The sequence below is a fragment of the Mustela putorius genome, unplaced genomic scaffold (assembly GCF_011764305.1).
Source record: "Mustela putorius furo isolate JIRA1106 unplaced genomic scaffold, ASM1176430v1.1 tig00003896_pilon_pilon_pilon, whole genome shotgun sequence".
Taxonomy (NCBI): Eukaryota; Metazoa; Chordata; class Mammalia; order Carnivora; family Mustelidae; genus Mustela; species Mustela putorius.
The window spans coordinates 5,940,315-5,964,366 of NW_025422045.1; the positions used below are offsets into that span (position 1 = coordinate 5,940,315).

General features: G+C 33.7%; 1 protein-coding gene across 3 annotated transcripts in view; it reads right to left on the bottom strand.

The window, feature by feature from the left end:
- VPS13C (vacuolar protein sorting 13 homolog C) overlaps positions 1 to 24,052 on the bottom strand; it is a 179,445-nt gene that overhangs the window by 130,859 nt on the left and 24,534 nt on the right. For 2 of the 3 annotated variants that reach the window (XM_045067509.1, XM_045067511.1), the window contains exons 6-14: positions 20,083 to 20,145; positions 14,859 to 14,924; positions 14,470 to 14,579; positions 12,172 to 12,231; positions 7,362 to 7,421; positions 6,339 to 6,419; positions 4,755 to 4,812; positions 2,611 to 2,738; positions 464 to 570 (exon numbers count right to left, since the gene is read on the bottom strand). In XM_045067509.1, coding sequence (XP_044923444.1) covers positions 464 to 570; positions 2,611 to 2,738; positions 4,755 to 4,812; positions 6,339 to 6,419; positions 7,362 to 7,421; positions 12,172 to 12,231; positions 14,470 to 14,579; positions 14,859 to 14,924; positions 20,083 to 20,145 — 733 coding nt within the window. The remainder of the gene's footprint in view (positions 1 to 463; positions 571 to 2,610; positions 2,739 to 4,754; positions 4,813 to 6,338; positions 6,420 to 7,361; positions 7,422 to 12,171; positions 12,232 to 14,469; positions 14,580 to 14,858; positions 14,925 to 20,082; positions 20,146 to 24,052) is intronic. The other variant, XM_045067510.1, reaches the window with a different exon arrangement.

The following is a 24,052-nucleotide window of genomic DNA, read 5'->3' on the forward strand; positions in this document are numbered from 1 at the left end:
TTTTTTGTTCTTATTAACTGTTCTCCTCTAAGAGCCCAGTAATTAACATTTCAATTCCCCAGTACAATTCTCCAGCTTAAACAAATTGCAAAATGAGCTAATTACTCCAGTAAGAGGGTATGTCAAAGCAAAATCATAAAGACACAAAATGACATGTTATGCAAATTTATTACTATCTCAATATGGTTGTAACGTTGAGCCCATGTGGTGACTAAAGAGCACTAAGACCAAAACGTGATTAAAGTCTTAATGCTAAGCTGAGAATTCGAAACAGTCTAAAAGCAAGATCACAAGAGAATGTATATACGAGAAAAGTAACAAAGACATAATATGTAAGATATCCCTCTCATGTCTATCAAGAAAAAAAAGAGTAGCTTCATTACATGGCTTTAAAGGTCTCTTAAATCTGAGAGTTCCTAACTATATGTTTCTCATTTAAAAAAAAAAAAAGAGTCTAACTTACCATTGTCGACCATTGGTATGAAGTGGTAAATAAGGCTTATATTTCCTATAAGGAGCATTTCTAACCATATAATCCACTGACTCCAAAAGGTCAATCATGCTTAAGTACTATTAAAACAAAAAAATAGTTATATTTATTACATTGAACACAGAGATAAACACCAAATTTTAGTATATTTTCAGTATAGTAAAACTCTAACTTCCCTGAACAATGAATATCATCGTTGCCTGCCTATTAATATCATATTTCATCAAATTTAAGATGACATTCATTATAAGTTGTAACATAATTTTTAAGTTCTACTACAAAAAGAAAAAAGTGCTGTCAAATAAACAGCTGTACCATCAATAGTAATATATCCTATTTTCAAACACGTTACAGTGCGCAATAAAGGCCCACTGAAACAACACACATGCTATTTGCAACTAGGGACTAGAATATGGTTGTTTCTAAAACTACATATTCTCCATTAGACCATCATTTCAGCATGGACTATCTATGAGCTGATTTGCAAACCGCTCCAGAAAATCATTACATAACTAAAGCAAGATAAAGCTATCTAATTGCCCATCTTACCATCAATAGAACTCTGCATGCGCCTGGTAAACCACTCAAATGGAGGAAAACACACACACACACACACAGGACTGTAGATAAGGTAAAGAGAAGAGCAAATCTAGCTTCTTCCTTTTGGTTTTTCTTAATGCACTACTACCTAATGGTTACAGTGTGGTTATTCACCACTTAAAATATGGGTAGTCTGAACTTAAATGTATTTTAAGTTTAAAATAAACTTAAAATAAAATTTTAAGTTTAAAATATAAAAAATGTATTTTAGGGGCGCCTGGGTGGCTCAGTGGGTTAAGCCGCTGCCTTCGGCTCAGGTCATGATCTCAGGGTCCTGGGATCAAGTCCCGCATCAGGTTCTCTGCTCAGCAGGGAGCCTGCTTCCTCCTCTCTCTCTGCCTGCTTCTCTGCCTACTTGTGATCTCTGTCTGTCAAATAAATAAATAAAATCTTTAAAAAAAAATGTATTTTAAGTTTAAAAATAGGTTTCAAAGACTTTTTCTTAGGAAAAAGAAAAAGATGTAAAATAGCTTAACAATTTTTTACAATGATTAATATTTTGGAAATGTTAGCTTACATAAAATGTTATTTTATTAATTAATTTCATCTTTTCTTTTTACTTTGCTAATGTGGCTACTAGAAAATTTAAAATTACAAAAACAAACCGCATTATAGTAATATTTCCTTATCCTCAGGGAATATGTTATACGACCCCCAGTGGATGCCTGAAACCATGGATAGTACTGAACCCTACATATGATATATTTTTCCTACACATATATATACTTATGACAAAGTTTAAATTATAAATTAGGTACAGTAAGAGATTAACAACAATAACTAGTAATAAAATAGAACTAACAATATACTGTAGTAAAAGTTATGTGAATGTGGTGTGCGTTTCTCTCTCAAAATATCCTATTGTACTGCATTCATCCTTCTTCTTCTTGTGATAAAACACCTAATGGTGAGATAAAATGAGGTGAATGATGTAGGCACAGTGACACAGTGTTAGGCCACTACTGACCTTCTGACCATACATCAGAAAGAAATCATCTGCTTCCAGACCACAGTTGACCCATGTAACCAAAACCAAGGAAAATGAAACCACAGGGAAGGGGAACCACTGTGTATTCTTATTGGGCTGCACTGAGCTAAAAGCTCATTTAACTAAATCCCTTGTCCTCCTTTTACTTCCAGTTCTCCATCTGTTGTCTAAACTCCCAGGGCATATAATAAGAATGAGAAACAAATCACATTAAAATCTTCCATCAATTGCAAATTAAATGGAAATAATGTCATTTGCTATAATTTGGTAAGATTCTCCATCAATAAGGAAAAGACCAGATAAAATGAAGGAAATGATTTCTTAAATTTAGTATTTATTTTCTTAAAAATATATATACACCTATACACATACATACATATATGAGTGTGTTTGTGTATATATATATATAAATAGAATAGAAATGTAAGTATATAAAAGAACTACTAGAGTACTGGAGAAGGAATAATCACAAAGGACAAAAGCAGTTGAGATCAAAGCTAATCAAAACTAGAAATGACCACCTGAATCTTACCTGAGGTTTGGTCAACTCAATGGCAATGTTCTGTACTTCTATGTTCCAATCAAGTTTGGGTGTTTTGAGCTCTGTTTCCGCATAAGGATTCATGTAGAGCTTTGCAGAAGCTGATATTGGCTGGAAAACTTACATCACAAGGGAAGACATAGATATGTTTATATGCCCTTACATATGAACAACTGTATATAATTATGAGAACACTGTTACAGTGAAAGTATAGAAAAGTAATTAAAAAAAAATGCAAAAAATGTAAAAAATCACTACCAAAAAATATTCAAGCAACTATTCATCTGTGTAATACGAACTGCAAGTTAAAGTGGAATCTCCAAGGATGAAATTGGAGTCCTACACCTCTAAGTAAAAATGTACAAAAGTAATAGACAATCTACTCTTACTTATTCAGTCTGTGTAAAATCAGGCTTCTCTTACTTACTACAAGACATTTAATCACTTTAGTATTCATTAAAAATATTAACACAAGGTAGGAAACAAAATTTGATTAATTTGTCTTATTTACTCATTGGCAGAACTTAGGAACAGAATCACAAATTAAATTTAGGAACAGAATCACAAATTAGATACATATTACCAAGAAAAAAGTCCTTATCACTTCACAATTTTTCAAAACAACCATTACATATATAATCTTAGAATCAAGCCAAAAAATATTCTTGAAGTTAAAAACTAGCATGAAAAGGTGTATTAGGTAAGGTGACAAACAAGGCAAAGTAATACGATACATTTAACTGTGAATAGCATTAAAATTAGATAAACTGTGATATCTTACAGTATTTACAATTGCATAAGATTGTATAAAATTTTTAACTTATTTAGAGGTTTTTATAAGTGGAAGATACCACTTATAAATGAAGTTGTAGATTCTTCTGAGCTAGTTCTTTCACAAATGAAAATAAATACTTCTCTGTTTTCATCTGAAAACATCATCACTAAATACATCTGTGAACATAAAAAGAAAGTGCCAACTCTTACATAAAGGCAGTCAGCTATAAAAGAATATGAAGAAAACAACAGTGAACCAGAGTAATACGGAATATGGAAGAAGATGGGCATGAAAGCTGAAGAAACATAAAGGGGTATACTCAATTAAAAAAAAAATAGCCTTTTTCAGAAAGGATGAATACCCAACTTTTGTAGCAACATGGACGAGACTGGAAGAGATTATGCTGAGTGAAATCAGTCAAGCAGAGAGAGTCAATTATCATATGGTTTCACCTATTGGTGGAGCGTAACAAATAACAAGGAGAACATGGGGAGATGGAGAGGGGAAGGGAGCTGAGGGAAACTGGAAGGGGAGACGAACCATGAGAGACTATGGACTCTGAAAAACAACCTGAGGGTTTTGAAGAGGTGTGGGGGGAGGCTGGAGGAGCCAGGTGGTGGGTATTAAGGAGGGCACGTATTGCATCGAGCACTGGGTGTGGTGCAAAAACAATGAATACTGTTATGCTGGAAAGAAATTTAAAAAAAAAAGAAAAAGAAAATTCTCACATATAAAATGAAAAAAAAAATAGCCTCTTTGGAATGAAACTAAAATGGAGAAAATAGATGGCACAAATAAATAGTCTGCTTTGTTAGCAGTCTATTTAAAAATAAGTAAAGATGAGGATACCAAGAATTAGAAAAGCCACTTAGAAAAATCTCTCGAGTGGTTGGTTTGTCATAACATTCTAATAGTGACATGGCAAGGTTGACTTGAATACCAAAATCTCAGGGATTTAGTTATTAAAAAAAAGAAAGAAAACCTAATTCCTAAAACAAAGGTGATAACAAGAAGGAAACATGGAGGTCAAGGTTGTTTAGCTGTTGGGAGTAAACTACAACACTACTACCCTCTTCTCTTATTCTCCAGTGGCGTATGTGTCATAATCTATTCCTTAACAATTTGTTATAATCCAAAACTAAAACTTTATTTAAAACTAAATATATTATTATAAAACTAAAATATATAAAACTAATTATAAAACTATAATATATTATAAAACTAAAATAAAAACATTATAAAACTAAAATATAAAATTCTTCCTCTTTGTCAAAGTAACCTTACCAGAAAAAATATATTGAGACAGAGTATTTAATCCTTTGCTTCCTATAACATGAAATAAACTTTTACCACTACTTACTGTACTGATGATTTACAGGTATATTGCTACTTCTAAGAATTCCACTTTTCAGCTGATCCTAAACAGAAAATTGAAGATGAGAATGAAAAAAAATGCACACATGTTCAGCTACACATATGGTTCTTAAAGCTATATCTTTATTCTTTTCTTTGTAATTAGTAGTCCTTAAGAAAAATACAATGAGCATTACTTATGGATATATTTCTTCTGAATAAAATATAGAAGTAGATCATTTTTAAAAATTCTAAAATATCTAAAAGTTTTATCACACCCTGTTCCCCTCTGACTTAAAAACAAAAACTGGGGCACCTGGGTGGCTCAGTTGGCTAAGTGGCCAACTTTTGATTTTGGCTCTGGTCAGGATCTTGGGGTGAGGTTCTGGGCTCAGTGGGAAGTCAGCTTCAGGATTCTCTCTCCCTCAATCCCTCCCCCCATGCACTTGCACAGGCTCTCTTAGCCTCTCTCTCAAAAAAATAAGTAAATCTTTAAAAATAAAAAAAGAACTAAACATCCATGAATTAGGATTTCAAACACTTTCTAGAAAAAGGTAAATTATTTGTTACAATAAGCAATTTCTGAGCAATAAGAGAAAGAATTTCTGAGCAATAAGAGAAAGAATCTTGAATTAATTCAAGTTCAGAAAATTCAACTCTTCTTTTTTCCTCTAAGTATATAAAAATGACTAAGATTAACTTAGCACACTGAAGTTTTGAATTAGCCTTTCACTGTTGAGGAAATCATCATCACAAATGCTTAAGATATTTTCTAAGATCAATTATACTTTAAAAGAAAATTTCCTAAGGATATATTCTTTATATCTCGAAAGTACCATCTTTCTCTATAATACTCTATAAGTAATCATTCTTATATGAAATGCAACGTAATGCCATCAAAATGAGAGCATAAAACCATAAGAGCAGTTTTAGTTTAATAGTATAGGTTATTACCCCACTGTGTAGTAAATGATTTCACAAAGATCTTCAAAATCATAAGTGCTTTTTATTTATTTTTTTAAATAGTTCCCTCCAGAAGTTTAGATGCAGATTTTTTTTTAAAGATTTATTTATTTACTCATTTGAGAGAGATACAGAGACAGAGAGAGCACAAGCAGCGGAGAGGCAAAGGGAAAGGGAGAAGCAGACTCCCCACTGAGCTAAGAGCCCCACATGGGGCTTGATTCCAGGACCTGGAGATCATGACCTGAGCTGAAGGCAGACACTCAACCATCTGAGCCACCCAGGCTCCCCCATAAGTGCTTTTATAAAGAGTTCATTCGGGGGCACCTGGGTGGCTCAGTTAATTAAGCATCTGCCTTTGGCTCATCCCTCTACCCCGACACTCCTCCCGGCTCATGTTCCTGCTCTCATACTCTCTCTCTTAAATGAATAAATTTTTTAAAAAATCTTAAAAAAAATTTTTTTTTTTTTTAGATTAAAAAGGAGTGGATTTCAAGAGCTGTTTCACAATTCTCATTTGGTTTAATATAACTTAAACAAAAAATATACCCTGTGCTCATTAAAGACCTCTTAAGTTAAAAAAATTTAGGGAGTAGAGTTAGCTCTTCCAGTTATAAATTGAAATTACCAAGATCTGTTCCTTTGATCCCCGGTAAGACATGTTGCAGTTTACATTCCAGTAGGCGCTAAGACTATCAAGTCGTATAAGCTATAAAAGAAAAATAAAAGATGTCAAGCAACTGACAAATGAAAATTATGATCAATATTAAAAGATTATTCTCACATTCACCCTAGAATTATCCAATTGCCATTTTGAAATTTTTTAAAAAATTTTAAAATTTTTTTATAAACATACAATGTATTATTAGCCCCAGAGGTACAGGTCTGTGAACCACCAGGTTTACACACTTCACAGCACTCACCATAGTACATACCCTCCCCCCATTTTGAACTTTTAAAGGAAAAAAAATAAAGCAAAAATGGGAAAAAAACAAGCATTCATGGACTTTATTATTCATGGACTTTATTATTAATCTTAGCATTCAGTAAATTGTGCTTCCAGCAACACTATCTAAGGAGATTAACTCATTAAATTATCAAATATTTACTCTTTAACAGACTTGTTACATGTAACATGTAACAACTAACAGAATTTACTCTTGTACATGTTTTGCTGAATAAGAAAGACATGATTCCTCCAGTAGATATGAATGACTGTTTAGAAAGAGGGGCGAGGGAGGGGATTCTAGAACAGTAAGGTGGGAAAGCAACAGCAACATACTAGACAACCCTCTTGAAAAATTCACAATGTTTATTAGCATATTTAAAGTATTGTGAAGTCCTGTGATTACAGCTTAACTATGTACAGTTTAGTACTTTGGTAAGTAATCTTATTCAGGGAATATTTTTTCTACAAATCTAATATCTCAATTACCTAATGCTCCATAAAATACAACTTGGGAAATATTAATTTTATCTGATTTTTTTTTGCTAGGTGAAGAACCTAAATATCAGAAAAGGTAAGTGATTACAGAAGGTCACAAAGTAAGTAGCAGAGCCCAAACTAGACCTTACAATTTTAACTCCTACTCCAGTTGCACATTGTTTGTACCTAGAAAAATAACAAGAAATTCTTAATCCAGTCTAATACCTTGTATATAATTTTTTCTGCTTCATTTAATATGCATGGAGTCCAGTGTTCATTTGCAGTCTAAAAGAAAAAAGTAACTGTGAAACAAAGTATATATATCATAAAACAGTACTCTAATATTTATAAACTATAACAAAATAACTTAGATGAAAGAAATGACACCTAGTTAACCATGAGCTAAACTGTGAGCTGTTTCCTTCCCTGTCTATATGACAAAATCAAAGGAACAGTGAAAATAGAATTGAGGAGGTTCTAATTTATTTCTTTTTTTTTATTGTATTATGTTAGTCACCATATACTACATCATTAGTTTTTGATGTAGTGTTCCAAGATTCATTGTCTACGTATAACACCAGTGCTCCATGCAAAACAGGCTCTCCTTAATACCGACCACCAGCCTCACTCATTCCCCAAATCCCCCAACCCCAAAACCCTCAGTCTGTTTCTCAGAGTCCACAGTTCCTCATAGTTCATCTCCCCCTCCGATTCCCCGCCTTCACTTTTCCTTTCCTTCTCCTAATGTCCTCCATGCTATGCCTTATGTTCCACAAGTGAAACAATATGACAATGGACTCTCTCTGCTTGACTCTGATTTCACTCAGCATAATCTCCACCAGTCGTATCCATGTTGATGCAAAAGTTGGGTATTCATCCTTTCTGAAGGCTAAGTAATATTCCATTGTATATATGGACCATAAGATACCTTAGAATAAACCTAACCAAAGAGGTAAAGGATCTATACTCGAGGAACTACACTACAGAACACTTATGAAAGAAACTGAAGAAGATACAAAAGATGAAAAAACATTCCATGCTTATAGATCAGAAAAATAAACATTGTTAAAATGTCTATGCTGCCCAGAGCAATCTATACTTACAATGCCATTCCAATCAAAATACCATCCACATTTTTCAAAGTGCTGGAACAAACAATCCTAAAATTTGTATGGAACCAGAAAAGACCTCAAATTGCCAAGGAAATGTTGAAAAAGAAAAACAAAGCTGGGGGGCATCCTGCTGCCTGATTTCAAGCTTTATTACAAAGCTGTGATCACCAAGACAGCATGGTACTGGCACAAAAACAGACACACAGACCAATGGAACAGAGTAGAAAGCCCAGATATGGACCCTCATCATTATGGTCAAATAATCTTCAACAGAGCAGGAAAAAATATCCAGTGGAAAAAAGACAGTCTGTTCAATAAATGGTGCTGGGAAAATTGGACAGCTATATGTAGAAGAATGAACCCTGACCATTCTCTTACACCATACACAAAGATAAACCCAAATGGATGAAAAACCTCATTGTGAGATAGGAATCCATCAAAATCCTAGAAGAGAACATAGGCAGTAATCTCTTCAACATCAGCAACTTCTTTCAAGACACGTCTCCAAAGGCGAGGGGAAAAAAGTGAAAATGAACTTTTGGGTCTTCATCAAGATAAAAAGCTTCTGCACAGCAAAGGAAATAGTCAACAAAAAGAGGCAACCCATGGAATGGGGAGAAAACATTCATTTGCAAAAGACACTACAAAGGGCTGATATCCAAGATCTATAAGAAATTTCTCAAAGTCAACACCAAAAAACAGATAATCAAGTCAAAAAAAAAAAAAATGGGCAGAAGACATGAACAGACACTACTACACCAGAAGACACACAAATGGCTAACAGACACACGAAAAAATGTTCATCATCATTAGCCGTCAGGGAAATTCAAATCAAAACCACACTGAAATACCACGCTATACCAGTTAGAACAGCAAAAATTAATAAGGCAAGAAACAACAGAAAGGATGTGGAGAAAGGGGAAACCTCTTACACTGTTGGTGTGAATGCAAGTTGGTGCAGCCACTTTAGAAAACAGTGTGGAAATTCCTCAAAAAATTAAAAATAGAGCTACCCTACGGCCTGGCAAATGCCTTACTGGGTATTTACCCCAAAGATACAGATGTAGTGAAAAGAAGGGCCATATGTACCCCAGTGTTCATAGCAGCAATGTCCACAATCACCAAACTATGGAAAGAGCCAAGATGTCCTTCAACAGAAGAATGGATAAAGAGGAGGTTCTAATTTAACTGAGTTCATTCATTCAGAAAATAACTGCTGAGCTACTTTGTATCTGTGTGGAAGTAATTGTGTATGAATAAAAAAAAAAGAGCGAGCGAGAGCAAGCCTATAAAATGGTGAAGCTCCACATTCTTTTAAAAAATCAAATAAATAATTATTGCAAAGAAAGTCACAAGAATATGGAAATAACAGCATGATCATATTTCTAGAAAGTCGGCATGACCAACAATGTCAAATGAGATAAACTAAATTAGTTTTTTGAGCAGCCAGGGTGTAACTAATGAACTTGAAAGGAAAAATTTCAGAGGAGTAGCAGAGTCAATGGGCAAGGAACCAGCAGGGGTGGGGGAAACAAAGATAGTAAAGGCAGAGAATTCTCTCAAAAAGTTGAGTTGAAAAGAAGGTAGCAGTTAGATGGGGCCTAGGTGGAGTGGGAGAAGGTTCAGGAGGGCCTTTTTAGTTTGGTTGTAAAAGGCAGACCTGAATGTGTTTAAATTTAGCTTACAGGAAGGAGTGGTAGAAGAGAAAAGTGGGAGGAAAGGGAGTTGAAGATTTAGAGAAGAGAAGGAAATTGATGGAAAGAAAGAAGGAAGGGAGGAAAAGAGGCAGAGAGAAAGGGAGGAAAAAAGACTCCCAGGACATGGGGAGGATAGGATCCAGATCAGAGGTGGGAAGATTACCCTATATATGAGATAGATTGTAATTGCAAAGATGGAAAAAAGGAATGATATGGATACAGAAAGAGATAAGTTTGGGGTTACTGTTGTTATTATAGTCAATGTAGTAGCTGAAGCAGGAAATAACCAAGTCACACATGTACCAAATACTTTACACAAACTATCTCATTTAATCATCGCAAAAATTCTAAAATAAAGGTACTATTTTATGAGTGAATGAATGAAGGTTAGACAGAAGATCACCATGGTAACCAGTACAATAATATGTGACAGGTACTATAATAAAATATAATGGAGAGCATAAAAGAAAGAATGATAAATTCTAAGAGGAAAGTAAAAAAGGAGTAAGAAAGACAAGGTAATATCTAACATAAGAATTAAAACCTGAACAGAATCACCGGGGAGACAAAGGGAAGAAAGTAATACAGGCAAAGAAAACAGTATGAAGAGTCTGAGAAAAGATACAGAGAATCAAACAACAATACACACTAAGGAAATTACATATCATTCTTATACACTAGGATGCCTCTCTCAGTCAATGAGAGGTACATAACTATTTTTTTAATTTTTAATTTTGTTGGCGAGAAGCTCAACATAAACTATTGCGCTCATTTATGACTAATACTGTTAGTCTGGTTTTTCTGAAGCAATTATCTCTAGTCCCTATTATTGTATATTTCTTTTTTTTTTTAGTCAAAACCACTTAAAAATCATTTTGGAAAGAAGCAGAGGAAAAACAGTATAATAAACACTAGCTTTGGGGCACCTAGGTGGCTCAATGGGTTAAGCCTCTGCCTTCTGCTCAGGTCATGATCTCAGGGTCCTGGGATCGAGCCCTGCATCTGGCTCTCTGCTTAGCAGGGAGCTTGCTTCCCCCTCTCTCTCTCTGCTTGAGGCTCTGCCTACTTGTGATCTCTCTCTCTCTCTCTGTCAAATAAATAAAGAAATCTTGAAAAAATAAACAAACACTAGCTTCCTTGACTCCCTTAACTTTGTTTCTCCAGGGTTTGTTTGTTTGTTTGTGCTTTGGTCTTCAATTTGATGGACATCTCTATTTATCTGTTTGGAAATATCATTCTGAAGGCCTTTATGTAATCATGTCCTTTTTCTGTTTCTCTGGTACTCCACTTCTCTCTCATTTCTCTTCCTCTTCTTTCCTTACACTAAGGCGCTCTCCATATAACTATCATTAAGACAAACATGTACCCAGCAAGATTTACTGTTCACTGTCCTTAACCTTAAAACATTTTTCCTACCACTTAGTTGTCCACAGAAAATAGAGGGGAAAATGTCCAACCTGAATGAATGTACATACTATCTACCCTTAAAGATCTTAAACCAAACTGTATAATAAAATGAAATATAAATTTTTTAATTTTTTTTAATTTTTTATTTTTTAAAAGATTTTATTTATTTATTTATTTGACAGGCAGAGATCACAAGGAGGCAGAGAGGCAGGCAGAGAGAGAGAGAGAGGGAAGCAAGCTCCCTACTGAGCAGAGAACCCGACACGGGACTCGATCCCACGACCCTGAGATCATGACCTGAGCCGAAGGCAGCGGCCCAACCCACTGAGCCACCCAGGCGCCCCTATAAATTTTTTAATTTTAACATGTAAAATAAAATATATAACCAAAATAAACGACCTTATATACATCTCAATATAATACTCAAACACACACTCTCTCTCTCACACACACACACACAGAGGTACAAATATACATTTACAAGCTATTTGGAAAGTCTACCTGCCTATACCAAGAATGAGAACATGATCTATAAAAATTTACTTTTCCCTATTTCCCCACTTGTTTTCCCACAGCTTTTAATTCTTTAAAAATGTTTGATATTGGTATTTTGATATTTAAGTTCAAAGACAAATCAAAATAATTAGAGAATGTAATAACAGCATCACAATAAATTCTGAACTTCTAGAAAAACTATGAAAAAATTATACATAAAAATAAAATAGCTATTTGTACCCATAGTTGATTTTAGGCAATTCACCCTGTGACTTGGGAATATTTAACAAGTTACACAAAAATTATAAATAAGGCCAACATTACCAACAGACTAAGTTCTCCCAGTGTAATACCAAATGACAGAGGCTGCTGTGGATCAGTGACCTAGCAAAAAAGAAAAGGTGTCATTAAAATCCACTGATGGGGAGAGTGAATCCATGTTCCACTCTGTACAATGGGCAACATAGGGCAATTAGTTTACAAGTAAGTCACAACCCAAATGGATTTGTTGAGGGTGGGGCGAAAAGAGAATAACAAGGCTAAGATTATCCATATTTTTCAGGCAGGACATTGACATGGCACTTTCCCAGTGGAACTCTTATTATGAATTAAACTCCTTGCTCAATAACTAGGTTCTTGTCTAAATAGTGGAAAATAAACAGTTTTCTTTATGTCTATCATTAAAGATGTTCTTCAAAGATAAACAGAACAAGATGTCACAGAGAATAACACGGCAACTAAATTACTTTTCAAACATTCACGATTTTCACACTTAGAAATGTGAACTGTCTCTTTAAGTCTTTAATACCCTTAACTTTTCAAAATGCTTTGTTAGGAAATGCCCAAGATTCTAATTAATTTCCTCAGACTCTTAACCTATGAAACTTTTCTTCTATTCCTGATCTTCAATTCATAAGTTATACTGACACACCATGGTTATACTGTACCACACTGTGTATAATGTCATTGTTTTACACATCATAAGGATGTTCAAGTCTTATAGAGTATTTGGGGGCCATTACAGAAACCAAGGAAACTCAGGAGAAAGGGAAAAAAACATAATGTTCTAAAGCATCCAGGGTATAGTCACATAGACTCCAGAGCACAGATCCTTCGCAATGTAGCAAAAATGCATGCTCTGGAATAACTGAGAAGCACAAAGGACATTGTGAGCTCAGTTTTTAATATCCTCCTTTATTCCCAAACTCATCTTTTTATACCTACAGACAACTAGCTCAAAATAATGTGCACCAGTTTCAGAAGGATATTTACGAACACACAACCTCACTTGCTAAGGCACTACCCACAAACTACTACTATCATCCAGTGAGTGTCTTTATGATGAATTATTAGTTTCCCCACTCCCCACTTCCTAAACTCTAGTTTTCATTACTTTACATACAATAATTAAGGTGACCACATTGAAAAAGGAGTGATACAAGAAAGATCCCTCTGCACTTTTTAATTTTTTTAGATTATTTTAATATACTTTGTCAATGATACAACTTAAACATAATTGATGTACTTGGCCATTCTTATGCCTCTATTTTTTTATTAACGAGAGAGACATGACATACCTTTCTAATTGTACTTGCTCAGTAAAAAAAACTTAGTTTGAGTTCAAACTGAGGTTCTCATTCATCAATAAGCCATAAGTTTTAAGAATAATTCTTTTACTTCCATGATGTGTTGAGTTGATTTATTTTGCTAAGTTTGTTTAAACAAGGGCATTGATGAGTTGGGTTTTTTGACATTTACTTGTTGACAAAATTCAGTTTAATGACTATATAAAATCAAAAGGTAAAGTCAATATAAGATAGAGATAGTTTATCTTGCAAAACTACAAATGTGTCTTATTGAAATTTAAGTTCTATAATGAATTTATCAGGAAAAGAAAATAAATTCTATATATGTGAGTACAGCTTTAATTAAATCCAAATTTTAGAAGAGATGGAATAATATTTCCATCATCTTAGGTAAATAAAAAAATTCAAGCTTATTTTACATATTTTTCAAACTTCAAAATGAAGCAATGTATATTTAGATTAACTAAAATTAATCAGCAGTTTTTTAATCAACTGATATTAAACTCTGGTTATAAGTGAACTGTGGTTTCTAAATACAGTTTTGCACATGTATGGAAGTTGTGCAGGTTCAATTCAATTGGAAGGAATGTAAAGAGAATGGGACCAGCAGTCTACTGACTGGGGGTTTAGCCTCCTCTCTACCAACTACCATTATAATTGACAGTTTCCATCATCACTTGGAACTAATTTTTTTGTCAATATAGTTCCTTAAAGTTGTAACAGTATATGTCTTACAGCATTAAAATTCAAAATAAAAAATAGAAGACAACTGGAAAATCTGTCATATTGCCTTTAGAAAGGAGCATATGGTAGTTTTATATTTGTATGTATAAATGCCTAGTGAAAAAGGTGTAACACAGGAAAGAAGATACGGCAGTGTATTCATCAGAAAAAACAAACAAACAAACAAACAAACAAACAAAAAGAACAACCTTGGATTTAAAATCCAGTACAGGCAACCCATATCTAGATAAATCAATAACTATCATAAAATACACATTTAATTACTAACTTTAAATAAGTTGTAATTACTTACATCATCTTCATATTTAATGTGAATATCTGTGATTTTTACTTGTACATTTTTAATTACTTGGGTTGCCAACTTTTCCAAAAATGTATCCTTTTTGGCTTCTTTTGGTTTATCTATAAAAAATAGAAAAATACAAGGTCAAAAGTTGAAATTCTCGCATACTTCATAATCAAATGACCAAAGGATAGCTAAGGCACTACTCAATAGAAAGGACAGCCTATTCTGGTGTCCTTGTTTTATTTTAGATTTATTTTAGATTTTAATATACAATTTCCAACTTAAAACTTATTTTTGAAGTTACATTGGATCTAACATTCATTTTACCTTCGAAGACAGAAATCAAGTGGCGATGTGCATAAATAACACATGGCATAAAAACTACTTTTACCTACCTTTCGAGCGATCAAGACCTTTAAAACGTTTCTTAAAATGTTTTTTGTGCTTTTTACGTTTACGTCCTTCTCAGTGGAAGCATTTTAGTGAGAAAAGGATAAAATTCAAGTTAGCAGACTAGAGGACAGAAAAGAAAACAAGAGAATCTTCCTGACAGCAAATTTTGGTACAATTCACTTTACTTTATTCTAAACGGACCTGCTATTTCAATACAAACAGAAATTCACAAACCTTCTTTAGAATAACCTCCTTTAATTTAGCAAATAACTTGGCAAGTACAGTTATACAAAAATTAGGCAAAATATCCATATATAAAGCCCTTTATAATATTTATGACTTTTCACAATACAAAGTTTAATTTTAATTTCAATGTTATCAAAATATTGGAAATGTAATAATGACAGAATATAAAACTTTCAGGGGAGGTTTTCTTAAGTATATGGTAGGGACACAGGAACACAAATGAGATGAATGGGTAGATTGCTGACAGATGACTTCCTCTGGATGACACACCTCACAAGCAAAATCCTTTCATGAGTCAAGGATACAAAGAACACCAAAGGGACAAAAAATGTACAGTGAACTGTACTTTGAAATTGGCTTAATAATTAATTTCTTTAAAACCTCATCCTCTTTTACTTGGCACTGCCTCACATTCATGGCATTAACCAGTACCCACTTATCCAAGTTACAAACCTTTACATTTCACTTCCTACTAGACATCATCCCTAGCCTGCACTCAAGGTGGTCTCTGTATGGTCTGCCCTGTCTCCAGTCTCCATTCTACCTCCTATTAAACATTCTTCTATGGCGCCACCAGACTGATACTGTCTAGAATACCATTCACTGGGGCACCTGGGTGGCTCAGTGGGTTAAAGACTCTGCTTTCAGCTCAGGTCATGATCCCAGGGTCCTGGGATTGAGCCCCACATCAGACTCTGCTCAGCAGGGAGCCTGCTTCCTCCTCTCTCTCTGCCTGTCTCTCAGCCTACTTGTGATCTCTGTCAAATAAATAAATAAAATCTTTAAAAATAAAAAATAAAATAAAGTACCCTTCACAGCCTGTTAATCCCCTGCTCAAAACTCTTTTAAGGCTCTCTGCAGCCTGGCAGATAAAATGAAAAAGTGTTTGCATGACACAAAGGTCCTTTCATGACTTAACCCCTAACTCCCTGTGTCATTCTGTATCTCCTACTCATCCTTGCACCGGACACTTCAGAAACACTATTTGTAATTTCCAAAACAAGCCTAACTTTCTAATGGCTAATGCACCTCTCTATATACATAGATCATTCTCTGAACTTCAGCTGCTTTCCTTGAAGTTCTTCACCAGGCAAACTCCTAGGACGCCCCCCAAATCTCAGGTCCACTAGGGCCTGTCTGAAGCTTTCTTCAACTACATCAAGCAGCTCCAGGGCCATCTACCTCTGCACTTTATATAGACTTCCATTAAGCAGTGATTATACCAAAACAGAAATGTACAACTGTCTTGTCACCAGGCAGGAGGCTTCATTAGGACAAGAATGATCCAATACATGGGCACAAAGTACATGATATGCATCTGTTCAAATCAAAGAATCCACATCTGAACATTATAATAAAATATATAAGTTCAGTTCATGTTACATACGTAGTATTTGATAGAATATAAATGAAATTTGGCTTGAAATCCTAAATTGTTCTCCCTTGATATTTTAAAGTAAATTGTCCTGCCACTATAAAACTAAGAACCAAATCCCTGATTTCAAGAATAAAACCCTGGGTTTCAAGTAGAAAATATTTAATAAATACATAAAGAATCTAGATTTTGCTATTACCAGTATTTCTTGCCATAATGATGGTCCCTAAGTCTTTTTCATGCATAAATTATACATTTAGAGAAAGACTTCAGTTTTCAAAGAAATATCACTTGAAAAGAAACAAGAAAGCCAGAAAAGCCCTAAAACCATCCCACTTGCCTAGAACAGCTTTCAGAAACAGGTCCAGCTGCCTGGATTTAGATTCTACCATAACTCACTCTTCTTACCTGACCTTCTATTATGTTCCTGGCTTCACAACTGTTTTAGCCCCTAGTTCCATCTTTGATCTCACTGTTAGATGTACCATGTTTAAAACTCTCCAAGTAGTTTCAAAATCTACTGACACAAGGTTCTTTAGAGAAAGTTTTATTTAATCTGATGAATACTAAATTTATGACTTTTGTATCACTCTCTAAATTAGTCCTCAAATATTTTGGTCTCATGATACTTTTAACACACTTAACTTGAGAACCCTAAAAAGTTTTTTATTAGTGTGGGTTACAATTATTGATATCTACCATATTGGAAATCAAAATGGAAAAATTTTTTAAATATTTATTAATTCATAATTTTAAAACATTATGTAAAAAATAAAATTAAAAAGTGATAGCACTAATAACACATATTTATGAATATAACCACATTTCCAAACAAAACTTTGTGGTAAAAATATTAGCATTGTTTTACATTCTTACAAATCTCTTTAATATCTGGCTTGGCAGAAGACAGCTAGATTCACCTATCTCCTTCTGCCTTTGGGCTCCTGAAATGTTGTTTACATTTAAGCACATGAAGAAAATATGACCTAATCACAGATATGTAATAAAACAGGAGGAACATCCTCATGATCTTTTCATGTTATTATCGATACTACACCCAAACTCAACACGTGGTAATTTCTTAAAGGTTAGTTGCATTTTGGAATCTGAGACTCTATCAATAATTTTTTCACATGAATTAAAATCAACTCATCTGCCTTACACTTTAAATGGACTTTGACACATATCTGATTTTTTAATATACATTGGTAATATGAAAATATTACTTCATTGAATTATGCAGATCATCTCAATGTTGACTGATTTCATTATTTAATATCAAAATCACATTTGTTAGTATCACCACCAATATCATCAGCAAAGTCTTTAAGTACTAGGAAGCTGCCAAGCTCCAGGTGGCAAATAAAGTTTTCCAAAATTCCAATTTTTGATCAAAGCTAAAAAATCTTATCATTGGCAATAAACATCATCAGCTGTTTTTTCTTGAAGTTGTTTTGTTGAAGTATCTACTAAACACCCAAATCTGAATAATAGTCTGTCAATCACTCTTCCATGTCAAGTGGTTTTCCAGGAAAAAAGCAACTTGTTCAGCTGACAATTCAAACAATGCACAGGTATTTTTCCTTGAGACAATTATCCTTATTAAGTGCTTAATATTTATTTCCTTCTTTGTCACACAAAATATTAAAGACATATACTCAAGAGCTTAAGTTTATTAAAACTAAATCTTTCCTAGTCCACCAAGAACATTATTTTTTTAAAAGATTTTTTTTATTTATTTGATAGATCACAAGCAGGCAGAGAGGCAGGCGGGGGGTTGGGGGAACACGTTCTCCACTGAGCAAAGACCTCAACACGGGGCTCGATCCCAGAACCCTGGGATCATGACCTGAGCCAAAGCCAGAGGCTTAACCCGCTGAGCCACCCAGGTGCCCCCACCAAGAATATTCTTAAGTGAAACTAGTGCTCTTTTTCTTTTGTTTCATCTTATTTTTTACTGTGACTATGCAGTAGTGAACAATGCAATGGCTGGCTGCTAGGGAAGTTAGGTGCCACTGCCCTGATTCATGCTAAGACAGCCACAATTTTAGCTAACGTTGCTTCTGCACCATCAGCACCAGTGGTGGCACAGTGAAAAATCACATATTATTTTAGTATTATGAAAATAGTTTTGACTTTTTTTGGGATAATTTTTTTAAATGACATAAAATAAGGAAGGAACATATGCTTAGAAAGTAAAAAGATGAAATCATGAGTCTACATTAAGTCCTAGCCAAATGAATCAAAAATCAAAATCAAATCAACAAAATTAACTATTCTCATTTCAGAATTTCCAGTATTCTAGGCCTAGTTTTTTTATCCAGGTTAATGCAGTGTTTTTAAAAAAGAAACTCTGAATCAATTGGATTATCCTTTATAGTGACCACTGTCTGTTATGGGGATTTGGGGGGGGACGGGGGAGGAGTTGTTTGTTTTTATCACCAATGTTATCCAGTGATTTTTGTTATGACTTGAATGGGCCACTGGAATTCATTTGTACCCTAGAGGCAGATTACTCCTAGGAGAATCAGAAAACACTGCCCTGGCACACTGCAGGAAGTTGGTCTAATTATAACAAAATTGAACAGCAAGCCATGAGTAGTTCCAGACTTTTATACTAAATAAAGTAATTGTGAGACAAATTAACATGGTAAGTTACACTTGCTAAAGGGGCAAATTTTATTAAAAGAGAAATGTCTTTCAGGGTAGTTTCACTCAATGCTATGAAATTTTCCATGCAAATTCTTCTTCCATTGGTCAAAAGGACCAAAATATTAAAGAAGCTTCCAGCTGAAGAAGTAATTCCAACATAATGTTATTATTTACATTTCTAACACAGACCTCACTTGCCACTAAATTAAAACAAATTTTAAGTATGACTAAGCTAATATAAAGTTCTATAAAGTTATAGAAAATATATCAAATTATTTTATATATCAGAATTATTTTTAATGTACTTGTATGTATTAAATTCCCTATGATATTAAAAATCCTATTATAAATCTTAAAGCACTCAGCCCTCAAATCTGCCTTTTGAGAAGCCTCAAATTTCACTATGCTACTGTAAGACAATAGTCAACATGTGCCTCTGGAATTCCTATAGAGATAAGCAAATCAGGAAGGATTGAAGAACCCCAGAGGAGCACTTCTTATCAAGGCTCTAAATAAAGTCTCACTCACTAAAAATGGTTCCATTTTATTGCTTTTTACAAGTGTAAAAACCACTGCTACAGAGAGGAATTAAATATAATTGAGAAACTACCACACTCTAGAACCAAAGTCAGAAAGGCAGCCTGGATTTGAAAGTTATCTATAGATCAAACTGTAAGCTCCACAAGGGCAGTAGATCATACTTGCTTCACCCCATGAACATTAGGCATCCAGAACAGGGCTTTCCACAAGACGACATTAAATATTTAGTGAATGAACAAATGGCTACAGAACACTGGGAAACAGAAATGATGGTAAAGAAGAAAAACATGAATTACATTTCCATATTTTCTTTTAAAAATGGTATATTATCAAATGGGCTCCATTAAAAGCTCAAGAATGGATAAGAATATAATTTTTTATATAGCTAGATATAATGAACCATGCATACCCACCAGGCTTGATGTCCTTGTAAACAAAGCTTTCCAAGCCATATATGAACTCCCCTGAATGTGCGCCTGCATCCGCATGGCAGCAATAACCAGAATGCAAAGCATTTAAGAGACACCTTAATTTCACATGTAAAACATGTCTAAACTTAATTCAAAGAATTAGAAATCATGTAACAGACAGGAAAAATGTGGTGACAACAAAACCATCTATTTCTAAGGAAACATTCACAGTGAAACCATTTCCAGTAGTTCAACATACAAACTTTATTATATTACAACAAAATTTCCTAATAATTGAAATTATAACAATTAACAATTTCAAATTAAGCAAGGCAGACAAATACCAATTATGGCCAATGTCTCAATAAATTAGTTGAAATTTTCAAACAGTGCAAAAGTCTGCTATTTTGGTTCCCTTTTCACTCACTGTTTTGCCCATTTGCAGAATGAAATATTGCTGTGATAGTTATTCTAACCTCAGAGTTAATTTTAGTCTGATTTTTTTCCCTTTAGATACACTGTTTGAATCCTTTCTATCCATTCTTATTAGTGATGGCTACATAGCACTGTCCTCCATTTCCCGCCTCATATATAGTCCAGAAGCGAAGGTAAATTTAACCTTCCTAAAAACACAGCTTTGATGACACCACCCCCTAGGTTTTTAAAGAAAGAAAAAGAAAATCTTACTACTAACTCTCTCACTGGTTACAGATGGAAAGTCCACCATGACACAACTAAAAATATAGGATCTACGTACAGCCAGAGTAGGTTCGAATTAGAGCTCTAACATTTTCTAGCTGTGTGACTTAGGACAAGTTATGTAACTTGCAGCCTTCTCAACTGTAAAATGGGAACAATAATAGCCTTATAGAATTATGACTATTAAATGAGTCAATACATCTAAAGTATTTTAAAGAGTGGCAATTAGTAAATGCTCAATAAGTATTAGCTACTATCATTGTTATAACCATCACCACTGTCACCATCATGGCATTCAAATCTCTTAAAACTGACCTAAAGCGAGCTTTCCAACTTACAGCTAACTACATTCCATTGACTCCCAAATTCTGAGCTGTTCCCCATACATGTTCTATTCTTCCCTCTCTTTACTGTCTCCTCTACCTAGAAAACCCTCTCTCCTTTTCTGCACTCACCTTTTAGATACAGCTGAAATATTTATCTTCACAGTGTCTGCCCTGATATCTTTGGCTTAATGTAGTATGTTTGTTCTGAACTCCCTTACCATTCTTGTCTGTACCTCTTTGATGAGACTCAACATATTTTCCTGTTTATGATTGATTATGCACATTTCTTAATTTTGCAACTAAAATGTAAGGTTTTTGACAGCAGGATTCACAGATTTTCTGATTTTTCTGTTTCCAACAATGTGTTGAGCAGATTGGCATCAGAGTTCTCAAAAGTACCTGGTAACTAAACAATATTGCCTTCAATTCTAATTTTAAACCTAGCATTCTATCCCCAGCCAAATAAAACAAGTGCTTAAGTTAAAAAAAAAAAAAAAAAAAAAAGACTTTCAGACTTGAAAGGATTTTAACAATTATATCCAATGTATCCTTTCTTAAAAGCTACTAGGCTACTAGATACACTTAAGCAAAGCAAAGTAACAAACTAATGAACAAAACTCAATGGACCCAGAAAACAGATGAAGACCAATTCTATGATGACAACTGTGCATGCAGCAGGACTGAAAAAACCATTTCAAAGCAAGATCTCCAAGAGAAAAATTGGTCCAAGAAGGAGACCAATAGGTGGATGGGGCAATTAGAAAGTAACGCTGATAGTCATGTAACAGATTTCACATAGCAAGTGTAAAGAATTGAAGATAAATTTACACAGAAAACAAAGCAAATGAAAAAGTATTTACAAATTCAAGAAAAACAAAAGGTTGTATAAGAAAGAAAATATAGTACATTTGACCTACACAGTGAATTACACTGTCATAGTAATTAAATTTTGACAATACCCAAAATTATGACAATACCCCAAAATTATGATATGACCATATTATGAGGAGAGGGAGGGGAATTTAGACTGAAAGGAGATGGTAAGAGAAGTAAACTTCCTGACTACCATAACAGAAAAGCTGAGATAATACCTTACATTAATAGATTAGATAATGACAAACATTAGTATATCTAAAATCATGGCTCCCTTTAAGGAATGGGTCTAAAGGGTAAAGAAGAGTGGGTAAAGAATAGTGGAATAGGAGACTGACATTCTCCATCAGAAGTCTTTTTGGCAAAACTATTTGATTTTAAAGTGTATGTATATATCATTTAGATAAAATTAACTATTGTAAATACAGAATATACAGGATTTGGGAAACTTTGGCCTCACTAGGAATTTCATCTCTCCCTTTACTTTATAATAGCCCTTCCAGGAAAATAAACTCACTACAGTAAGATAAAAGGAGAGAAACATCAAGAAGTTTATTTTTTACTGTTGGGCCAAATGTTTAAAAATGAACTCATTTATATCTCAGTTTTATTTTTTCCCACGATTGTGGGCAGTACTGTATTTTACCAAATGAAACATATCAAGTAAAAATGCTTTTTTAAAGCAGATTAGCATGAGGACTTTGTTTCCAATTTTATCATCTGCTGCTTGGGGTTGAATCACTTTCCTTACCTCTCTGAGTCTCTATACATGTGCGATGGTAACTTTGTGCTTTTAAAACCAAGAAATAAGTAGAAAAATAATAAGCCTCAAAATAAAGTATGGTATTAAGTAATAATTATTAATAATGGTGGAATGCAAAGAATCTAAAGACCAGGGTGTCTTTTATTATTCGCATGAATAATAATACATGAAAATGTGACTGATACTCACAGAAACTAGAAAAATAATTATACTCAGTCAAGATAATTAAATGTATTGCAATTAAAAAACCCAATAGCAACATATATCCCAATTATCCCATATTCCCCAATTCATCTCTTTAACTTTTTTTAAATACTGTTTTCAAGTAATCTCTACACACAACCTGGGGCTTGAATCCATAACCCCAAGATCAAGAGTCACATGTTCTACCAATTTAGCCAGCCAGGCACCCAGAATTCTCTTTAATACTCAAAACATTTTTCTGAAAAAATCTAAGAGAGTAATGTTAAAACTGAGTATACTTTCTGAATTTAAGTTGTATCCCACCAAAACCTAAATTTTATCATCCAAGAAGCTATTATTATATACTATATAAGCCTAATAGACCTACTTACACATGGTGCCACAGACATTCAGACCCTATATATCAAGTCATCCTTAATAGCCTCTCTGCCACGGCTAAACATATGAATTTCCTAAGCATTAAAGACCCAGGAGTCAAAATTTCATAGGTACTCAATACAGAACATACAGTACATTATCATTTGCCAATTAAGCTGTCCACTACTAGAACAGGAGAGACTATACATGCTTTTTCTTGCAGTTCACTGGAAACACAAAAAAATTTTTTAAACAATCACAGTTATTTCTATCCAAAAATAAAAAAGAAAGAGGAATTGGAGGTTTGCTTCTGAAAAGGGAAAATATAGCTTAATTTTGTATATACATAATAAATTATATGTGTATAATAATGCTATATAATATATATATTATGATACATTTTATTATATATACCAATTTATCTAAATATATGTCAATATGCCTACTAATGAATATGTATCATTAAATATAGTGTGTTAAAAAATAAACTTAATCTGACCTGTATCAAGAAAGAAGTGAAATTCTAGTGCTCTCCAAGTCTTTCTCTTCATTTTACAGTACTATTTCCACATATACTAATTAACCAAGAGTGAATAAAAGTAAATAATCACACTGAATTGTCATGAGACAAATCAATTTTCATCTTGCTTTATTTATCACATAAAAGTAATAGAAAAAAGAATACTGTTTTCATAAAAATATAAATTCTTAAGCTTCAGAAGACAAAATATGCTCAAGTATTAAAAAGAGA